We start from the raw sequence: 22,313 nt of genomic DNA, 5'->3' as shown, positions 1-22,313 counted from the left end.
CAAAAATGTAACAACTACTGTTAAAATTTGAACTGTAAATTAAATTATCAATATGTTTACCAAGCTCTTATTAGGAACTCTTAAACACCATTTAAAAATATCCTTTTGTGCTAAGTGTTCATTTTTTAAAGTACCAGAAAAATATCATTTTGACACATTAACAGTTCCTGAAGAAATTAACTACACCTTTACACTTCATGCATAAGCCAGACTGAACTGCTTTTAGCTTTAAGAATGTGCTACATTCTTTTAGCTCCAGGCCTGTCACAACTTCTTCCTCTGTCTAGAACACTTCCTCTCCAAACCATCTCCCACTCCCCAAATCTGAATTAGGTGACTCCCAAAACTCTGAAACATACTAACCCTATATTTCTTCTATTATGACACCGATTCTGTTATATGACCATTGCTTACTTATTTTTCTGTATCCTCCACCAGTCTTTAAGATCTGTAGGGGGAAGAACTGTGTGCATCTTGTTCAGGGTGGTATTCCCAGTTGATCAGCATAGTGCCTGGCCCCCAAAAAATGTTTGACGAAAGAATGAATGAATGAAAATGAGAGCAGAAGTCCTGACATGGAAATAATCTGCTGATTCATAGCAGTGGTCTAAATAGCAATTTTCTGATTCCAAGTATATCACTAATCATTTCATTAGTATGTGTTTCATAACTAGAGAGCCTGATCAAGATAACCTAAGTTCATTAGTAAATTTTCAACATTTGTAGGCTCAAAGTAACCAAAAGTGTATTCTGTTTGCATACAATTTACTCTATAATGAACACAGTTGTGCTAATCCATTTTTATAAGGATTTGTTGCTCAATAAGAACAAATTCTCTTTACTGCAGTATCTTCTTAACAGATCCAATTCTGATCATGGATTAAACAGTACCAATTGAACAATCTTAAAAACATTATTTAGTGAATTGAATTTGTCCTAGATGTTTTAGAACCTTAAATGCAAATGTACTAGAGAAATACGGTAATACTTCTCAAGGACTAGGTACTCTTAAAAGAAACCATTCAGTAGTGTTTAATAAAACAAAAAACCCTCAAAATAACTCACTGAACTAGAATATTGTAATCATTCCATGTCTGCTGGAAAACAAGGTAAACATGGTATAACTACATTTCTGTTTATGAAAACATTCAGAAACATTATATTTTTTACAAAAGAGGTTTACATCCTAGAGCTCTTTTTAAACCAACAGTTAAAAACAAATTTTAACTTTATTCTTTGGCTATTAATTATACCTAATAAATGAGTCACGTATCAATTCACAATAAATTTATTTTATGTAAAAGAAAAAGCTTGCCATTAATGAAAAATTCAGTAGAAAACAGTTATGCTTTAAGTTGGGGCTCAAAAGTAGAAGCTACTTATTAGTGAAACCTCAGTAGAAAGAGAATTTTGTAAGAAAACATTCTTGGCATGAAAGCTTTAACATAAATTCTGTAATGAAATATTTACCATGCAATTTTATTGGCAGAAAGGCCAGTTTCTGATGGCTAGTATTTTCTTTTCAGTCTCTTAAGACATTAACATGAAAGATACTTAAACCTGCTTTATTAAGAGTTAATTGTATATAAATACGGTGTATCTTTTCATAGTCCACCTATTTAATTGAGCAGTTCTAAGTAGGTAATTGGCACCCTGCCCTTCTGGTTTCCCCTTTCCCCCATTAGCCAGTCTGAATCCATTCCAACGACACTGAAAACAGTGATTACCTACAAAATAAAACATTTCCAGTTGTTAACTATGTTAAGAAATAAACACACAGAAAACTAATCAGACTTAATTTGTTTAAAGTATAAATTATTCACTATCAAAGAATTTAAACATTATTATCAATTTGGTGAAAGATAAAGGATTTTATTAGAGACAGTTTTAGAAATCTAGTTATTTAGCAGTTAAAAGCTTTAAATATTTCTGTGATGTTCTATTTTGTTAAAAAATAGTAGTTAAAAAATTATAAAATGTTAATATAACCAGCTGCAATCTATGAACACATTCATAATAAACTACTTCCAAATAAGTAATGAGGAATTTGCATTTTGTTATACTGGAAGGTAAGTCAATCTATGATATAGTTTTCCTTTTATACCCACATTACTCACCTCATCTGCCAGAAGTGATAATTCAGTACTGTTTGCAGCATCATAATCATACAGAACCCTGGCCTTCCTGCTGTCACTGCACTCCTTAAGGTCAGTGAGGTTGGAAGGAGAGGTGATTACTAGGCCACTTGTTGAAGTCAAGGCAGAAGAACCAATCACGTTTGATGAAGCAGATGATACAGGTGCCACAGAAGTCTGGTTGTTGTTACAATGATAAATGGATGGAAAACTGTTGAAAAGAAAATGGCCAATTATCTATTTGCAAGTGACCAAAGTTCCTGTATACCACCACTTGGGGGCAGTGTTTACCTTCTACCAACCTTCACTTTGGCTAAAGATTTGAGGATGCTAATATTTTAATGACAAAGTGCGCTATCCAGCTCACCCCTCTAGGGTCAATTACACTAGACAAAATGCAGGTTGTTTTTAAATATAAAATCCTTGAAAGTTTGTTTCAAAGCCATCTTTACAAGTATAAACTTTAAAAAGTTTAAAAAAAACACAATGGTTTTCTTTTTCCAGAAAAATGAGTTTATGTTATTTCCAACAACCTTCTATAAGTATGTTCCATTAATCTTTTCCTCCCTTTATGAATTGTTAGATAAAAATACCAATGAAAGACTTACTTAAATGTTAGATACTACTACAAGAGTGAAGTTTTCTCAAGTTAATTCTTTGAGAAATATTTGAGTAATTGAACTCTTTTTCATAAAATTGATCCAATCACATTTTCCTGTTCATTCAAGTATTTACTGAGTATCTACATGTCCAACATCGTTACCACAAGCTGAGATATAAACAGGAAACAACGCCATTCCTTTATGGACATGTAGACAAGTGAGGGGATGGACATTCAAATAATATGTTATGATATGACTGATAATTAACATAATGAAGACTCAATGGGAGAATATGGCAAATGTCACAAGTTCATTTTGTCTTCTATTTTTTAGGGGAAAAATAAAAGTTTTATTAGGAATTAGTGAAATCCCTGTGATCAATGTGCTTATAAACAGTTTAAAGATAATTTTCAACTTACTGTAAGCCTACTGTTTCTCCAATAATACTCAATGGAAAACAGCATAAGATGGCTGGCCTATAATCATTCTAATCCAACCACTTCTAAGGTTGAAAAAAATCCTATGAAAATTCATATTTAAGTTTAAATAAATCCATTAGTTAAAATATAAAATGCTTCATCTGGTAGGGTAGGTGAAATTAATCCCTTCATAAAATAGTTTTCTTCTTTATGACTCCTGTGCCATCTGGAAATCAGTCAGCCAGCAGCAAAATTCCCTTTATCCTTAACTTCTTCTCTAACCCTTCCATTCACCTCCTGATGCTTGTGTTTACTCCCGCACTCCCTTTATCATTGAACCTAGAGGTGGATGTTGAAGGAGTTGCACGTTCCTCATTACCATTCCTATACTCCTCTCCCTAACCAATCCTACCTAATCTTTGAATTTCATGTTATTCAACTATATACTACCTACCATCTCTTGTTGCAATCATCTACAGGCGTCTCATTCTTTTCCCTTTATTTCTGGATTTTAGCTCCTGGCTCACTAACAGTGGATCTTAATTCTCGGTGGTTCTAATATCCACGTAGACAATTATTTGAACACTTTGGCCTGTCAGATCTGTGAGCTCTTCTCTTCCAGTGATTCTGTGACTGACCCTAGTTCAGCCACTCACTCCCAATGCCTCATCTAGACCTTATCAATTCCAAAAACTATAACCTTTACAATAATCAATTTCCAACATCCAATTCTCTGACCATCATCTTGTTTCCCCTAGTACTCTCATTTCAACAAGCTATCCTGGACCTATAGTCCTCCACAGACCTACCATGTATCATCCTACCAACATGCTCTTCGTGTCCAAGGTAAATTATTATAATCACCTCCTTGCATATGCCTTCATATCCTATGCCCTTTACTTCATACTACTCGTTTGGTGAAACTCTAATTATCTACTCAGTATCCACGCATGTACTATGACAGTAAAAAACTACAAAACCATGTTGTCTGGTCTCACACTCAATGAATGAGTAGGAACCTAAAGTGGGTCCACAGTGCTGCCTGGCAACTACACTACATTTCTTTAGTCTACCCACTTTTTTTTTAAAAAAATTAATTAATTAATTTATTTATTTAGGCTGCGTTGGGTCTTTGTTGCTGCGCGCGGGCTTTCTCTGGTTGTGGCGAGTGGGGGCTACTCTTCGTTGCGGTGCGCGGGCTTCTCGTTGTGGTGGCTTCTCTTGTTGCAGAGCACGGGCTCTAGGCGCACAGGCTTCAGTAGTTGCAGCACGTGGGCTCAATAGTTGTGGCTCGCGGGCTCTAGAGCGCAGGCTCAGTAGTTGTGGCGCACGGGCTTAGTTGCTCCGTGGCATGTGGGATCTTCCCGGACCAGGGCTTGAACCCGTGTCCCCTGCATTGGCAGGCGGATTCTTAACCACTGCGCCACCAGGGAAGCCCTAGTCTACCCACTTTTAACATTCTGCTGATGACTATTTCATACCCCTTCATCCATCCTCAAAATTCCAGCATTTCTCCCCTAACCTTTATAATCAGCTGATAAGTTGCTTCCTTTTTTAACTGAGAGGAGAAAAAAACAATCGGGAAACTTCCATGCTTTGATCATCTCTACTCCTACTACAGATGAGCTATCTATGCTCTTAAGCTTAATTTTTTTAAGGTTTATTTTTCCACCTGTGTACAAAATCTCCTCTCAAGGACATCACACTACCAATTCTTCCCTTTCTTTCTAATATTATATTTTCTCCATTTACTGTGTCATTCTTATCAGATTACAATCCTGCTCTTATTTCTATCTTAAAAAAAAAAACCCAAAATGTGCTAGACTCCACTATTTCCTCTGGTTAGTGCTTCATTTCTGTTTCTCTTTACACTAGAACTCCTTGAAAGACTTATCTCAACTTACTGTCACAGCTCCTCTCCTTCCATTCCCTTACATTAACAAACAAGCTTTTGCTCCTACTGTTCCACTAAAACTACTCGTCAAGGTCAGCAATGTTCAAAATCCAATGGTCCACTAACAGTTCTTTTTTTTTTTTTTTTTTTTTTTTGTGGTACGCGGGCCTCTCACTGTTGTGGCCTCTCCCGTTGCGGAGCACAGGCTCCAGACGCGCAGGCTCAGTGGCCATGGCTCACGGGCCCAGCTGCTCCGCGGCATGTGGGATCTTCGCGGACCGGGGCACGAACCCATGTCCCCTGCATCGGCAGGCGGCCTCTCAACCACTGCGCCACCAGGGAAGCCCCTCCCCTAACTTTTTACAGCTTATTCCAAGGCCACAATTTGTTTACATCTTACCTCAGTGCTCATTCCTTACCATCCTCCTTAGCTGGTTCCTCAACTCTTTGTTGGAGTACTTCAGGGCTCAGCCCTTGGTTCTGTTTTTCTCTACCTGTACTTAACTCCCTTGGTAATTTCATCTAGTCTCACAGATTTGAATATCCTTGATATTGCTGACAACTCTCTAATTTATACCTCTAATTCACCTCCCACCCCCAATTTCCAGACTTGTATATCCTAAAATTGGAATTTTCCACTCAGATGTTTCATATCTCAAACTTAACATGTCTAAAACTGGGCTCCTGATACACCTCACATGCCTTCCCCACCCCAACCTGCTCCTCCTGGGGCATTCCCCATTTTAATTAACCAAAACTCCATTCTTTCAGTTGCTCAGGCCAAACATTTGCAGTAATTCTTGACACCTCTAAGCCTCATATACAGAAAGTTTGTCAGCAAACCCTGCTGGCTTTACCTTTAAAACACACCCAGGGTTTGAGCACTTCTACCACATCTATCACAATCACCCCGATCCAAGCCACTGTCACCTCCTGACTGGATTATTGACCAAGTTACTGCAATAGGCTCCGAACAGGTCTGTCAGCTTATACTCATGACCTCTAACATCTATCCTCAACAGAGCAGCAGGAACGATCTTGTTAAAGGTTAAAATCAAATCATGTCATTCCTCAGATCAAAATCCTCCAGACTTCCTCATCTCTGAGTACAGCCTGAAGTCCAAAGAGTGGCTTCCAAAGCCCTACATATCTTAGCTCCCTGTTTCCTTGATTAATCTCCAGCTAAGCTCTCCTTGTTGCTGCCTGAACATACAGCTATGTTCCTGCTTTAGAGTTTTTGTACTTCCCCTCTGGAGCATCTCTAAGATGCCTGCGTGCTTTGTTTCCTCACATCTTTCCAATCTGTCTTCCCTGACTACTGTAAACCTCTACTCCAACCAAGGTACTTCCCTGCTGTATTTTTCTCCATAGCATTTATCACCTTCTAATAGACTATGTAATTCATAGACATTGCTTTTCTACTCGCTTCTACCCCTAAATAGAATGCAGGATCCATGAAGGCAGGGATATGGTCTATTTTGTTTACATTGTATCCTTGATGCCTAGAATAGGGCATTTGTAAAAATTAAAAGCAAATGTTTCTCTGATGGGTAAAAGGGTTCTAATGATAAAAAGAAATAATTTCTAATTCAAGTTTCACTCTAAAGTTAAGAACACATTTCCTAGCATCCTTTCCTCAGTGAACTCGGCAGTGATTAAATATATACATTTCTGAAGAGAAAAAAAAAGATAAGCTCTCTCTCCCTACATATGTGTGTGTACACACACACGATTTTTAAAGTCTTTAACCATGGACTTTACTTTCAAATTTACTAGTATAATTAGCTTTTGTTTAGCCACTGAGGTCTACCTATGTCAACTTTGGGAAATTAATGGTAAAAAGGAAAACAACAAAACACCAGACGAAACAAAAAAACCCTGAAAGGCCATCTTCACCTTCTAAGAACTTTTACTGATAACTTTAAAAAACTCTAGACTTCCTGCCACTGTAGCTCAATATGTTAAACTTTCCAATTATTTAAAAATAAAACACATTTACTAATCTTATAACTAGCTCTTCTGTTTCTTTATCTGTATGTGGATAATAGTAATACCTACCTCAGCACATCAATGACTAGATTTTGTGTGAATGATTGAGTTCCAAGCATTTGTATGGCCTTAAGCAGAATGCAAGAATGAATGGTTTCAACAGCAACCCCTCTGCTGCACTGTGAGAGTATCAGGACAAAGTGAACAGGAAGTACTAAGGCTTCCTGGGCTTAAAATACTTGTAATGATGTGGGGATAGAGTAGTGTTCTGATTTCAGATATTAATACCAGTAACAAAACTTCAAATATATAGAAGTGTAAATACTTCTGTAAATCCTATTAGAATAACCAGTGGTATTAGACTACAACTCATTTTTAAGATCTAAAATTGGTTTTGTGGATGTGCCTAATTTTGTTCTAGGTCTAGTTTTGAAGGATTAATATGCAGAAAGGAAGATCAAAGTGATGGTTTTTTCTCCTTATTCCTTGAAATAACTTCTCTTGATATTCCTCCTTCATATATTATATATCACTCCCCTGCTTTAATGGTTCCTCACTATGTAAATTCCAAACTCCTTATCATTACTTATTTTAAAGGGCATTCATGACATGACCTGGCTTCATTATTCTAGCCACATCTACTATCCCATTTTAAATTTGAACACTATGATCCAACCAGAATGAACTACTGTCAGTTTCCTGAACTTGCCACACTCTTTTTCCTCTGGCCCTTTCATATACATATTCCTCCTCTGCCTGGAATATTTGTCCCTGCCCCTTTCTTCATCTAGATTATTCCTACTAAAATAATTTCATCTGTGAATCTTTGCTAGACTCACCTGAGTCACAGTTAGATGTCCCTTACAGTAATCTGAACTTCTCTTTCCACTTATCACATGGCCTGTCCACCTATGGCCTGTACTTCTACCTAGACTTTAAGTGTTCGTTGTGAGAGCAGAGACCATGTTTGTCCTGTACATCTTTTATTTTCAGTGTCACCTTACAACGTTAACTCCATAAAGGTAAGCAATTTTGACTGTTCTGTTTGCTGATATAATCCCAGGGTATAGAACAGTGCTTGGATACGACAGGTGTTCAATAAATTTTTGAGAACGAATGATTGAGCTGTGTTGCTTTACATATGTGCTGTAAAGTATATTACCACACTCAAAATAATAACATCAATGGGCTTGAGGTCTTACAGAATATTCTAAAATCTTTTTAACAGTGAACAAGTAATGAGTAAGTACAAATTAGTTTACCTCTAAGGGCAACTAAGTGTCAATATAACTATATCTTCCTCAACCACCTGCAAAGGTATTCAAGAGAAAAGTGACCTTCAAATGCTTTTAAGCTTTCTTTACACAGCACTAAAAAGGTATTGACTTAAATTATCTTCTCATCCCTCTTAACATTTTTCTGTGCCAGAAGAGCTCAAAATGTCTTTGTTACCGCAGAAGTGTGATAATCACTTTCCTTAAAAAAAAAAAAATCTGATTCTAAGCAATCTAATAAAAGCCTTTAATTCTTCTACTTTTCACCTCTATTACTAGTTCAAATGAAAAAATCTGAATTTCTTCTCTTATCAGGAGTTTCATGTATGAAAAGGAAATTGCCACCTTCCCAGTTGCTTTTGGAGGTCTAACATGTACTGGTAACATTGTGCGTAGTAAGTCATCTGGGCTTCTACAAAGTCATTCAGACAGCGGAGGTGATGGGCCTGGAAAGGAAAGTTACAGTCACTTCTTAGCTCTATAATCTACTTAAAGTGGCACACGCTAAGGGAAGACAGAGCACGACACTGTACTCAGGGTAAATCATCAGTATCTATCATTTTACTACAATTTACAACAACAAACTGTTTAGCCAAATAAACCCAAAAAACGAAAAACATCAAATGGACTTGACAATGATGGGAGAACTACCTCATCAGGTGATGAGGTGTAAACAAAAATTTAAAATATTTCTTCATGTATCTTGAAAAGTGCTACAATTTAAATATCTTGAAAAATGACTGAAAAGAAAGTTCAGTTTTTCCTCCAAGAATTTCCCTAAGACTATCGAAGTCTTTTGTTCCAAATGAATTTCCAATGAATGAACACTCACATGTGTACTGCTGATTCCCTCTAGCAGAAGTCTGGTAATCTCTGCTTGACGATCAAATTCACTTTGAGTTATTCTTAATTCCTGTTCAGACTTAAATTGGAACACAGTTTTAGCATCTCATTAGAGGACTTAGTCCATTTTATGTACATTCATTTAGACAGTTAAAAAATCCCCCAAACAGAAGCAGCCACATAGCACAGGGAGATCAGCTCAGTGCTTTGTGACCACCTAAGCGGGTGGGATAGGGAGGGTGGGAGGGAGAAGCAAGAGGGAGGAGATATGGGGATATATGTATATGTATAGCTGACTCACTTTGTTATAAAGCAGAAATTAACACACCACTGTAAAGCAATTGTACTCCAATAAAGATGTTAAAAAAAAAATCCCCCAAACAAACCCCAAATGATAATCTGGCAATTCCCTGATTCTGCTTTGTATCTAAAGTGGTCCCTGGTTTCCAGAACTTAGCTCTTCTATGTTACTTAATCTAGACAGAACTGACTCCTTACTGGTACTTAACTCAAAAGAATCTATTAAAGCCAAAGCTTAATGACATAATCATAAAAGCCTAGGAAAACTACTATGGGACAGTCAATCTATTTTCTTACATTTTCTAGTATCAATTTTGCTAATTTTTAACATTTTATGAAACCTTAAGATTACCAGTTTACTTGTATAAATTATTTCAAAAAATTCTCAATTATTACTGTAGCTACTTTACTTTGAAGTTATATAGGCTTCAATCTCAAATGAAAAGACTTCAGAGTGAAGCTAGGACTTTAACCTCATGGGTTTAGTTATCAAGCATATACTTGTTTCTAGGGACGTAGTTCTTAGGTTCCCTCAAAGGATTCTTTATCCTACATAAATGTCTTTTTTAGTTTTCTTTCCAAACTTTGCATAGAATATGTCTTAAGCAGAAATATTATCTATAAGATATGCTAGGGTTTTTCTGCAAGTTATGGGTGACCTTTAATCAATGGTGTGCTGGTAAACTGGCTCTCCAGGGGAAAAAAAAGCTCTAATGTGCTGAGTTTCAATGGTATAAATACCCTTACCACAGCTGATTTCAAGCTACCAAGGTGAAGTTACTGACCTCAGAGCTAGAAAGAGATGTGAATAGCACACCACTACTAGCTTCAACTATCTGATACAGGTTTAGTGCTGGGACAAAGCAGTTCACAAAAAAAAAAAAAAAAATCTAAAAATAGTTAAGTACTGGCAAAAAAACATCCTCACAAACCTTTAGTCAGAGTTGCTTGGTAGTGAGGAGGAAAAAATAAAATCTCACAGGTCACTCAAATTAGTTAGCTTATCCCCCACTGGGAATTAGTATTGGTGATAATATCACTATAATGCTATTTCCCACTACCTCTCCAGGATAAATTGCTCCCCCACCATCCAAATAATTACAGTATTTCCAAGACTGTAGTAAGTATATAAACAAGGTGTGAACTTTTTCCTTTCACACCCCATCTCCCTCTCCTTCATCCTTTGGTGGCAACAGCTAAACCAGTGAAATAGTCAACAATGAGGTAGCAGCAAAAGAGATAATCAGTTGCTATAATCATTCTCATACCATTGGCAAAAGATATGGCAGAGAGGACTAAGACTTGACCACTAGACTGGATTTATGGAAATAAGCTTGAATTATTCAATAAGTCAAGAGTTAAAATTAAATTTACTTGATCAAAATAAGAATACATGGTGTTTTGATAACAGGGCTGAAGTAATAAGCTTCATCTGGAAGCTAGTATGTAGCAGAAAAAAGTCACAGGGGAATAAAAGAATCAATGTTCTTCTAAAAAAGTATTAAGGAAAACAAATCACTTCAGCATTACATTTGCATTATTTACTGTTCTGCTTGGTTGAAAGGTTCTGATTGATAGAAGTAACCACAGCAAACCAAAAATAAACGCACTTCAGAAACAAATGAGGCTAATTCCATATAGGTTTGATTCTGAAAGTACAATTTGATTTAACAGCCTTCAGCAGAAATGGCAGGAAAGTCTACTAAATGGCAATATTTCTGTACAAGGTGTAAGTAAGTAAGCTAGGTAGCAGATTAAAAGTGACTAGGAAGCTTGAGACTGAAATGGAAATAATGTTTTAAAGCTAAAAACACTGAATAGCAACTAAGCCCATAAACCACAACTACTGAGCCTAGAGCTCGTGAGCCACAACTACTGAGCCCTCGTGCCACAACTACTGAAGCCCGCGCGTCTAGAGCCCGTGCTCTGCAACGAGAAGCCACCGCAATAAGCCCGTGCAACGCAACGGAGAGTAGCCCCAGCTCGCTGCAACTAGAGAAAGCCCGTGCGCAGCAACAAAGACACAACACAGCCAAAAATAAAAAATAAATAAATAAATTTGCTTCCATGTCCTGGCTATTATAAATAGAGCTGCAGGGGGCTTCCCTGGTGGCGCAGTGGTTGGGAGTCCGCCTGCCGATGCAGGGGACGTGGGTTCGTGCCCTGGTCCGGGAAGATCCCACATGCCGCGGAGTGGCTGGGCCCGTGAGCCGTGGCCGCTGAGCCTGCACGTCCGGAGCCTGTGCTCCACAATGGGAGAGGCCACAACAGTGAGAGGTCCGCACACCTCAAAAAAAAAAAAAAAAAAAAAAAAAAAAGAGCTGCAATGAACACTGTGGTACATGACTCTTTGAATCACCAAAAAATCTACAAACAATAAATGCTGGAGAGGGTGTGGAGAAAAGGGAACCCTCCCCTCTTGCACTGTTGGTGGGAGTCTAAATTGATACAGCCACTATGGAGGTTCCTTAAAAAACTAAAAATAGAACTACCATACGACCTAGCAATCCGACTACTGGGCATATACCCATAATTCAAAAAGAGCCATGTACTACAATGTTCATTGTAGCACTATTTACAATATCCAGGACATGGAATCAACCTAAATGTCCATCAACAGATGAATGGATAAAGATGTGGCACATATAAACAATGGAATATTACTCAGCCATAAAAAGAAACGAAATTGAGTTATTTGTAGTGAGGTGGATGGACCTAGAGACTGTCTTACAGAGTGAAGTAAGTCAGAAAGAGAAAAATACTGTATGCTAACACATATATATATGGAATCTAAAAAAAAAAAAAAAGGTTCTGAAGAACCTAGGGTCAGGACGGGAATAAAGACGCAGACGTAGAGAATGGACTTGAGGACACGGGTAGGGGAAAGGGTAAGCTGGGACAAAGTGAGAGAGTGGCATGGACATATACACACTACCAAATGTAAAACAGATAGCTAGTGGGAAGCAGCTGCATAGCACAGGGAGATCAGCTTGGTGCTTTGTGACCACCTAGAGGGGTGGGATAGGGAGGGTGGGAGGGAGATGCAAGATGGAGGAGACATGGTGATATATGTATATGTATAGTTGATTCACTTTGTTATAAAGCAGAAACTAACACACCATTGTAAAGCAATTATACTCCAATAAAGATATTAAAAAAATAAATTTATAAAAAAAATAAAAACACTGAATAAAAAATACAAAATGATCTCATTAAGGACAAAGGATCAGTCTTCTATGTTTGAGCAAAATTTAATTATTTAACTGTGAAGAAAGCACCATAATACAAAGCCTAGGAAGTCAATTCTTCTGTACAATCTAGACCTATATTTAGAAAAGGTAAATGACAGGAAGGAAACAAATCTTGTTTCTTGAACAAGTTTCAGTGTATGTTTGGGATGGCCGCAAACAGTCTAATGTCCCAAACCACCTCTACTTCTGACACATGTAACTGATCATAATAATTAACCTGAGAGGCTGAGGTAACTGAAATTAGGTTCAGCATAATCAATTTGCTCAGGAAGAAAATAATCCATTTTAGAAAGAGAGACAAAAAGGGTTTAAAGAAAGACAGTGAATTTAAAGAGTTTTTATTCTGTCCTCCAGAAGATCTCATTTCCCAACATAATTTTACAATTAAGACAGAGTTCTAGGCAAAAGATCTTCTACTGCTTAGAACTACTGTTACTGGGCTAACTGATCTAGAGCATAGCTTGGGTTAGAGAAGCAAGAATAGTTCTTTTAGGATGTAAGCTGGAAAAAGGGCAAGAATGTGTTGGGTTTGTTTTTGTTTTTTTTTTTTTGCGGTACGCGGGCCTCTCACTGTTGTGGCCTCTCCCATTGTGGAGCACAGGCTCCGCACACGCAGGCTCAGCAGCCATGGCTCATGGGCCTAGCCGCTACGCGGCATGTGGGATCTTCCCGGACTGGGGCACGAACCCGTGGTCCCCTGCATGGGCAGGTGGACTCTCAACCACTGCGCCACCAGGGAAGCCCTGCAGTTTTTAAATTATACATTTCTAAATTACAAAGATGACAAAAGTGAGAATAGAAGAAAAATATATCCAGTAATCCATTTTGATACATTTTAAGCTTTTTTCACATATACAAACATAATAATGTTCATGAGTTTCTTGCCATTATATCAACTATTTCCCAAATTTCTAGAGATTGCAGAATCAAATCAGAAAGTTTTTGGTGTACCTGTATGCTATCCAAAGTGGAAGAGACCCTGGCTTTCTTGATCAACCTATTTTCTCTTCTACGTTACTCTGCCCCCTTTTCACGCTAGACATTCAGGAAGAAATCAGAGGCCAGGGTGTAACCATAACTAAGGTGATGAATGGATTCCACAAAGGGGGGTGAGAGCATAAGTCAAGAATTTCGCATTGGATTTCCAAGTTATGCTCCACAACTTATGCATGAAACAAGACTGTATAGTCAGCAATCCTACAAAGTCAGAAAATAGGAAGTTGAAGTTTGTAAAACTACTTAATATTCAGGGGCCCAATTAACACCTGCCCTCAAGCCCCAGCACTGTCCTCAACTCAAGGTCAGATTCTGAACATGAGAAGTAAATGAAAAATGCTTCTGAAGACCTCAAATAGCACTTGAAACAAATCTGCACTAAAGTCATAATTTTATTCCTTATTCCTTGCTTTAGGTATTCTCCCAGCCAAGAACAGATTAGAACTGGTAGCACAGGCAGAGAGACTGGCAGTAGCAGTAATATGGACAGCTTTTAAAAGTGACAGTCTGACACTGAGGGAGGAGACAACATACTTCAAAAACAACGGATCCAACTGTTGCACAGTACAATAACGGATATTCATAATAATGACTCTAACTGTAATGAAGTTAAATATATGCTACCCTGTATTTAATTTTTTACAAATATTTTCAACTAAAATGACAGAAATATTAGCTTTGGTGCTATAAAGAACAAGCTTCAGTTACCTTGAAAATTCATTTGTGTGACATGATATATATTCACTTCTCTGAAGATATAGGACATTGTGTTAACTATATTTTATATAATTATCATATGAATAAACCAAGTATTATTTAAAAACTGTCTTCTGACAAGGCGTTGTAAGGATTACCACTTAGTATAACAGCTATCTAGTATTTATTAGAGTGTGTGCAAACCACATCTCTGCAGCATTGTTCTGTGGAACTACTACTAGCCAAACAGATCTGAGCTTTCCATAATAACTTTCAGATTTTATAAGATACAGTAACAAAGACTGTGATTGGCCCCACAGTTGTTGCCCAATAAAGATTTACTGAATGAATGACAATTAAATTCTTGTTTCATAATTCTGTAGTTTAATGATTTACTTACTTTTGTCACTTCCTCTGCCCAAATCTAGCCAGCATTAAAAATTAGAGAAAAATATAGAGCATGAAAGTTGGAATTTAACATTTTCTACAACTTACTATAGAAAAATGTAAATATTTTAATTTACATGGCATACTCTCTTTTTCCAGAATCACATTAACAGATTAAACACAGTAATAATTAAATCAGTAGAGCTTAATATACTGTGAAAGTATGCCTTCATATGTATCAATACTATTGATGTTTGATTCTTATACTAATTCTATAACTTAATAACAGTTTTCTAAAACTGGGAATATTTAATGCCTCAGCTCTAGTATTCTCATCAGTAAAATGAGAGGTTTAGAGTATATGATTTCTAATTTCTCATTTAGGTCCAAAATTCTGCAATTTTAGTAAGTTATAATAAAGCAAGGATAAATGGACACTAAATGTTGATTTAGCCATGGTGGGGGGCACAATGAACTTGAGATATAATGAACTTAAAATTATCAGAGTTAAATATATCGTACTATAAGTAGATGACCTAAGTAGTAAAACAAATGCCTAATGAATGAAACAAAGTCTTGTTAACTGTTTAGGGTATTTTTACCTAAGGTTAAAAAAAAATATGATTTATATGCTAAATTACCAATGACTGAAATAGTTTCACAATTCTCATTTACCTACATACAGATAGGACAATGGAAATAAATGAATGCATTCTCTTGCTATCTAAGGAAAGCTCTAATTTAGCCAGGGCTTCAATAATTATAGCAGTTTAAAAAAATGCATTCTACATATTCTGTACAATAATCTTTTCTATTACATGTTTTCTTCCCCTCCTTTTAGTTCAGTGCTAATGAAATAAAAGTAGTCGATTGACTTAACAAATAAAAACTGCCGATTATTTATTACTTATATGGCAGAGTCTATGTTACTTCTATGGCAGTAATACACCCAGGAGTATTATACCAAACACTGTATCTATAAATCTTTATTGGCTAACATTTATGAATTTTGGGACTATGTTCGGATTTCTATCTTGTTAAAAAATTAAAAACACTTAACATCTCAAAAATTTTCTCAAATCAAGCTCAATAATATACAAAGGATATTACAGAATAATTCTCATTCCCAATTCAAAGCTATCACTATTCTGCAATTCTCCTAAGTGAATTAACACTGGACAGGCTTCAATACTACAGAAATACCTAAACTACTGGGGTTTGTCTTGGCCTGGAATTGCAGAAGAAATTAATTCTATGCTGAATTTGGGTGAAAATTAAGGTAAACACTGAAGGTACTGTGAAGCAAAGTAAATCTGTATATCTTATACATTTCTCTAAGCTAAGTAAATTTTGTTAATTTTCTTTGCCAACAGTGAAAATATGAAGTGCCAGCTAAATTAACATCTTTTATTATGTATAAAAGGCACTATATATTTATGTGTAGTATAAATACATGTAAATATTTATGTATTTGTGTATAAATTCAGATTCTAAAATCTTAATTTGGCACAGCTGAATTTGGCAATTAGAACACAATTTCTTTTCTTCAAGTTTCAATATTTCTTCAGCTAGTATTCTCTGTATTTATTGTTAGACTAATGAATGCATGGCTTCAACTACTTTAGATTTTACATGTAGATAATAGCAAGAGAAGGCACTTTATTCAAGATGTAGAAAACATGGTAGGCCAACAAACCTTCAGCCATTTTACATGCAGGAAGTTGAGCATGTAAGAGAAATTTACCATAATGTTATCTCCTTCAAGGTGTGCTGAGTTTAGTTGCTTAAGTGCATAGGTAAGAGACAAAGAACACATTATACCAATGAACACAGTAAAACAAGTTACTTCTGCACACTAAAGAACACACAAACAAGCATTAAGAACCGATAAAATGGTCTTCTACTTAAAAAAAAAAATCCAACTACGGAATTTCATATAATGGTACCTGTTCAATTTTTTCAAAAGATTCAATTTTCAAAGATAAAAAACATGGTTGATGCTTGATTTTAGATTAGAATTATTTAGGGAAAATGCATCACTTTAAAAACTGCCACAATTTCCTAAATTTTTATTAAATTTTCACCTATGAAAGCCATTCTGCCTACCCACAATTTCCCTATTCAAAGATCATTTCTATTTTATTAATGTATGATGCCTTCAACCATGTTCTCTTTCAATCAGCCTCACAGGTCTTAGCATACCCTGAAGAAGTATATGGAAGGCATGTCAATCCCTGTATTTTTAATAAACTTTAAATTCTAATATATGTACATTTAAGTTAAGGTTATATGATGATGCTATAAATTCACTCAGTTTGCAGATTAAAGACACAGACTGCTGTGGAAATGCTTAAGTGGGCAGAGGGACATACTTGTTATGTTACTTGAAAATGTATTTTCCATCATGTTTGGATACCCAAAAGTAACAGACGTCTAAACCTCTCAATATCAGAGAGCTTTGAAACCAGATGATTTTTTTCTTCCCATTAACAACACTCTAAAATGATTTTTTAAAAAGTTTATATAGACTAAGTTAGGTTAACAAATGTCAGTGCCTTATAACTTAAATGCATAAGTTATATTTGTTTTTGCTTCTCTGATGTAAGTTTTATACTTTTTTCAAAGCTGTACTTTGTTCATTGTAAAATATTCAGGGAGGTTTTCTCTTTTCTGCTCAATTGGTGTATTTTTGAGAAATTCTTTGATGTTGCTTTACCATTCTTCAACACATTAACTAATAAAACAGATTAGTAAAGTAGCAATATTGAATATAGGCAGAAATATTTTACTGGTATGGCAAAATCACAAAAAAATTCAATCTACTATACCAGATTGTAAATTGAGGGCAGCAGAGATTTTGCACTATTTATATATGAACTCCTTCTCAGCAAAGCACCTTGTACAAAATTAGCATTCAGTAAATCTAGAATTTAAAAACAGGTCACAAGAAACTAGTAAACAAATTTTTTAAAAAGTGCTGACATGCACAGGTCCCAAATCTTACTTACAGAGGAACAACTAGTCACAAAACAATCCGAGGAAATTTACAAAGAAGTGAAATCAAAGAAAGTCTGAGGTTAGAGTAACCTCCTCAGCCACCAACTAGGAGCAGGAAATGTGTCAAAAAAGAAAAAAAAAGGAAAAACAAACTCCTAGTGGTTTCAATTTTTCTGTATTCTTCAAGTAAACGGAAGAGAAATACAGAGAAAGAAAAAAAAATCACAAAATATAGGCATGCCTCAAGTCTTTATGTGATAACAAACTAAGAGGACTTTTCCTTTCCAAAGTATTTCAGACTTACTGCTATAACGTTTGAAGAAAAACAAGTTGGTTATCTAGAGGGAAAGAACACAACTGAAATCAGGAAATGTGAATTTTTGTCTAGACTAATATTTTTAATATTTGGCCACAGTTAAATTTTGTTTTATGCAATATATAAATTCTAGAAAAGCTGTGTACAAACACAATTGTTGAAAAATTCATTTGTATAATCTTTTATTTTTAAATGTAAATTCTCATGGAAAAAATTTTGTCCTCAATAATACACAGCATAGAAAATCTGTCAACATCTTTTCTGGATATATCAAAAGGAAATATCTCTCAAAATTTGTCTACTATTATATTTGGTTCCTACACATTTTAATAGCAGTGGTAAAATAATTTAGAATAATCATAGGACCTGGTATACTGTTAAATTTATGAACTCTCTGGCACTTTTCCAAGTAAAAAGTAGACTATCATTATTCTATAATAGTGCTTGTTAAAGAAAGTTTTGTATTCTTATTCCATAATCACTGGGCACATATAGACATTTCAAATAAAGATATTCTGTTCTAACATTTATTTCCGAATGATCCTTATTTAACATTTTTTCTGATTATGAAATTTGTATCTTAAAAACCAATTCATATTTTACTATATAAGTTTATTGTTAGCAACTTAGAAATTAATATCCTAATTTAGAGTCTCTTGCCATCTATGGTATTCATCTGTAAAGTTCTAATTCTGCAAAAAGCTTGTTTAGGGAAGTTAGGCCGTTCTTTATGATGATTTCATCATAAATTCTGAGGTGAACTAGCCAGTGATTTTGAAATTAATGTCTTGTCAAAGATAGCTCTTCTCCAGCAGTTGCTAATACAGAATCTCCAAAAGGAGAACTGTCTAGAAGAAAATAATTTATTCTGCTCATATAAGGTGTTGGGTAATCTCGTAAGACATCACTGTCCAACACCAAGTTACCAGTTTTAAATTTCACTCTAAACCAAGTCTCAACCTTTTCTTTCCCAAAACAAGAGAGCCACAATAGACTTCTACCAGCACTGTGGTAATATGCTCCTAAGGCAATGATCCTTGACGACAGTAGTGGTAGTGAGTTGGGAACAGAAGGCAATGGGAATGTCACGTCTCTTAACAAAACATACCCCTTAGCTCAAGTTAAGAATGAACTTGTTAGCTTCATCTAATAAATTCAAACTTGTTTATATTGTACTATCTTAAAGGTGCTCCAATTCAAGTCTGATTAATCTCTTCAAACTTTGGAAAAGAGACATAAACTATATAAATATTAGATTAAATCAGAAGCTTATAAATAAAATCTTTAAAGTTATTAAAGTTATATATATATATCCTCACATATACATATATATAAAATCATTGAACTACTATATTTATTATATACCCACTTAGTCTTAAAAGACTACTGAGATTGATTTTTATAAAAAATATACCAGAACTTATTTATCCAAACAGGTTTCCTCCCCTTCAAAACAGCCACCTGGGACTCCATGTTGCCACTATCTGAATAGTTTTGTAACTATTCTTGATGACAACTCCTTCGGTCAGTTTGAGTCCCATGTGGAAAGGGAGTCACATCTAATTTTTAAGCTACACATAAACATTCTCAAAATTGATTCATTCTCATCTTAATTACTATCTGTTTTTCTATTTCAAATATAATAAATCTATTTCCAGAAGACTTACTTTCCATCACCACTGAGGTTATTCAAAAAACATGACACAGCTTTAGGAGCTCTTATAATTTTTGTTTTTTAGCAACAAGTGTATCACGAAAATAAGAATATTGCCTCTTGATATGCTACTTTTCACTGATTTGAATGTATTAAGTTCTGAAAAGTTTGTTTAAAAACACAAAAACAATACCCTAAAGTCATATTCTAGTCTTAATGATAGATTACAGCTTGCATGTTATATGAGTGAAACCATTTACAAGTCTTAAAGTTGTTAACCTAAAATATTGTTCTATTAAGAAAAAACACTACTTACTGATGCTCTAGTTTCTGCAGCTTTTGCCTTTTTTAGTCTGGTTTTTGCAGCATCCAAATCCAGTCTCTTATTTTGTAATAGTTTCCTTTCTTTCTATAAATATAGGAAAGAAAAAAAAAGCCTAATGATGCTAAAAATCCAGTAAGAGCATACACATTTAAGGTATTATTCTCCATTAAATACATGAATCATCTGATAAAGATCTATGATTACAAAATTGGCTATAAAGTGATGATTCAGGTATCTGACTCCATTTTCTCACTATTTCCAATTTTAAAATGATAGAGACATTCTAGATATCTGGGAAAGATGGCAGGTGATGGCAGAAACAAAAGAATATTAGTTTTAATATTCTGTGGTTTTGCCCCTCCAGGGAACATTTGGCAATATCTTCTTGGTTGTCACAATTGGGGGAGGGATGTTACTAGCATCTACTGGGTAGAAGCCGGAGATGCTGCTACACATCTTATAATGCAGTATAGCTCCCACAACAAAGAATTATTCAACAGATAATCTAGGAAGTGCCTATGGTGAAGAAGGTAGAGGGCCCAGGGCAAAGCTCCTTGAAACCCTGTGCCACAGCACCAAAAGCAACTCTATTACTCCGAATACAGAATTTCAAGTTTATAGAATGAATAATGAACAAACATTAGTATGATATCTTAGAATTAGTACGATATCTTAGAATTCCTCATGGGAACATCAAGCTTCTTTATAACAGGTAAGTTTACAAGAATTCACTGTTTGCTTTATTAGTTCTTAGAATTCATATATCAAATAACATCCTATTGATAATCTAATATCTTTTCAATCGTATTTCATCTTTGTGGCTTTTCCTTTGTCTCAGGCCAAACACTTTTTATTCACAAATTCATTGTAAACATATTGGGTTTCAATAATATTGTGTAATAAGAAATCTTCAAATTAAGTTTGAAGTAGTATTTACAATAAAGAGCAGTCTTGCAGAAACCTTAGGAAAAAGATATCCACCTAAAACTCCACTCTCCATCACTTAAAAAACAAATTAAACCAAAAAAATAACAGATTAACAGATTAGGTTTGGGAAAGTGATATTTTTTTCTTTATTTCAGCAATAAAACACAGCGGTGTGAAAAGAAGATAATAGACTTCTAGGGATACAAAAAGACAGAAAGGCTAATAGCCAGAAATATAGCTTCCAGTAATTGGGATTCTCTCTCCCAGTTTAAATGAACAGCTATATGGCTATACTGTGGTGATAATTGTGCCGTATTTTAATAATCATTCCAGGAACTTCTCTATAGATTTTAGTGCTGGTAACGAACAAGAATGGATGTAAAGACACCTCAATAACACTACAGGGACACAAAAGTGGAGTCCGTATCATTAATAGTCCTTTATTTTGGTTAGTTTTGTGTTCTGTTGGAATATGCATCTAACTAGATGATTTAATTTTTCTAACTGCTACATCTACAAAGTCATTAAGAGGGCAAATTATTCATTAAAAACTGTAAGTATATACCTAAATTATTTTACTAAAAAAAATGAACATTTTCCAACTCACAGCAATTGTTTTGTAATCTCCTTCTATAAAGTTTCTTAAAGGAGTGAGAAAATTTAAGGCTGATGTTTGAATCAGCTCTCTGTCTGCTGTTCCAATTCGTTTTTGTGTTTCTCCACATTTAATAAGGGCATTACCTGCAAAGGAAAAAAGTTTGGTTTTTTTTTTTTTTTTTTTTTTTTTTACCATTGTCTGGTAATGTCAGAAAATCATGTTAAGATAAATCAGCAATTTGATCTGCCTTAAAGTCAGCTGTTACTTGTTTACTTAAGTAAAAATCAAATAAAATTAACTGTAGTTAAGGTACTTTTATTTTGAAAGTAAATTTAAGATTATAAATATCAAAATGAAAATGACAAAGATGAACTCCTTATCATATCATAGTTAATTGTACCAACTCTACCAATGGGACAAAAGAGGACAGATACACTAAAAAATACTTATGGTCACAGCTCAAATAGTGTAGATATATTTATAAAAGTATAATTCTTAAAATATTTTAATAAGTAGATCAAGTCAAAATTCTTCTGTCTCTGTATTTATGCACTTACCTCGTGTTTATAAATGAGTATATATTTGTATCTTAAGTTAAAAAAAAAAAAACCTATGCTTTGCAGCACATATACCCTAATATTTAAATAGGACAAATTCAGTAGAAGATAGAGAAAAAAAAAGAGAACCACAAGATTGGTTCTACTTCCAGT

The 22,313-nt window shown here is 35.1% G+C and overlaps 1 protein-coding gene across 1 annotated transcript in view; it reads right to left on the bottom strand.

Moving 5' to 3' along the window:
* Positions 1 to 1,272: 1,272 nt before the first annotated feature.
* Positions 1,273 to 22,313, bottom strand: part of SH3GLB1 (SH3 domain containing GRB2 like, endophilin B1) — a 35,218-nt gene continuing 14,177 nt past the window's right edge. The window contains exons 4-9 of the mRNA XM_079728394.1: positions 21,613 to 21,746; positions 20,070 to 20,162; positions 9,146 to 9,235; positions 8,659 to 8,759; positions 2,118 to 2,346; positions 1,273 to 1,727 (exon numbers count right to left, since the gene is read on the bottom strand). Of these exons, the coding sequence (XP_079584520.1) occupies positions 1,620 to 1,727; positions 2,118 to 2,346; positions 8,659 to 8,759; positions 9,146 to 9,235; positions 20,070 to 20,162; positions 21,613 to 21,746 (755 nt within the window). The 3' untranslated portion in view covers positions 1,273 to 1,619. The remainder of the gene's footprint in view (positions 1,728 to 2,117; positions 2,347 to 8,658; positions 8,760 to 9,145; positions 9,236 to 20,069; positions 20,163 to 21,612; positions 21,747 to 22,313) is intronic.

This window comes from Hyperoodon ampullatus (genome assembly GCF_949752795.1).
Source record: "Hyperoodon ampullatus genome assembly, chromosome: 2".
Lineage (NCBI taxonomy): Eukaryota > Metazoa > Chordata > Mammalia > Artiodactyla > Ziphiidae > Hyperoodon > Hyperoodon ampullatus.
Note: the sequence above shows the minus strand (reverse complement) of the source record. Positions and strands in the feature narration are given on the sequence as shown.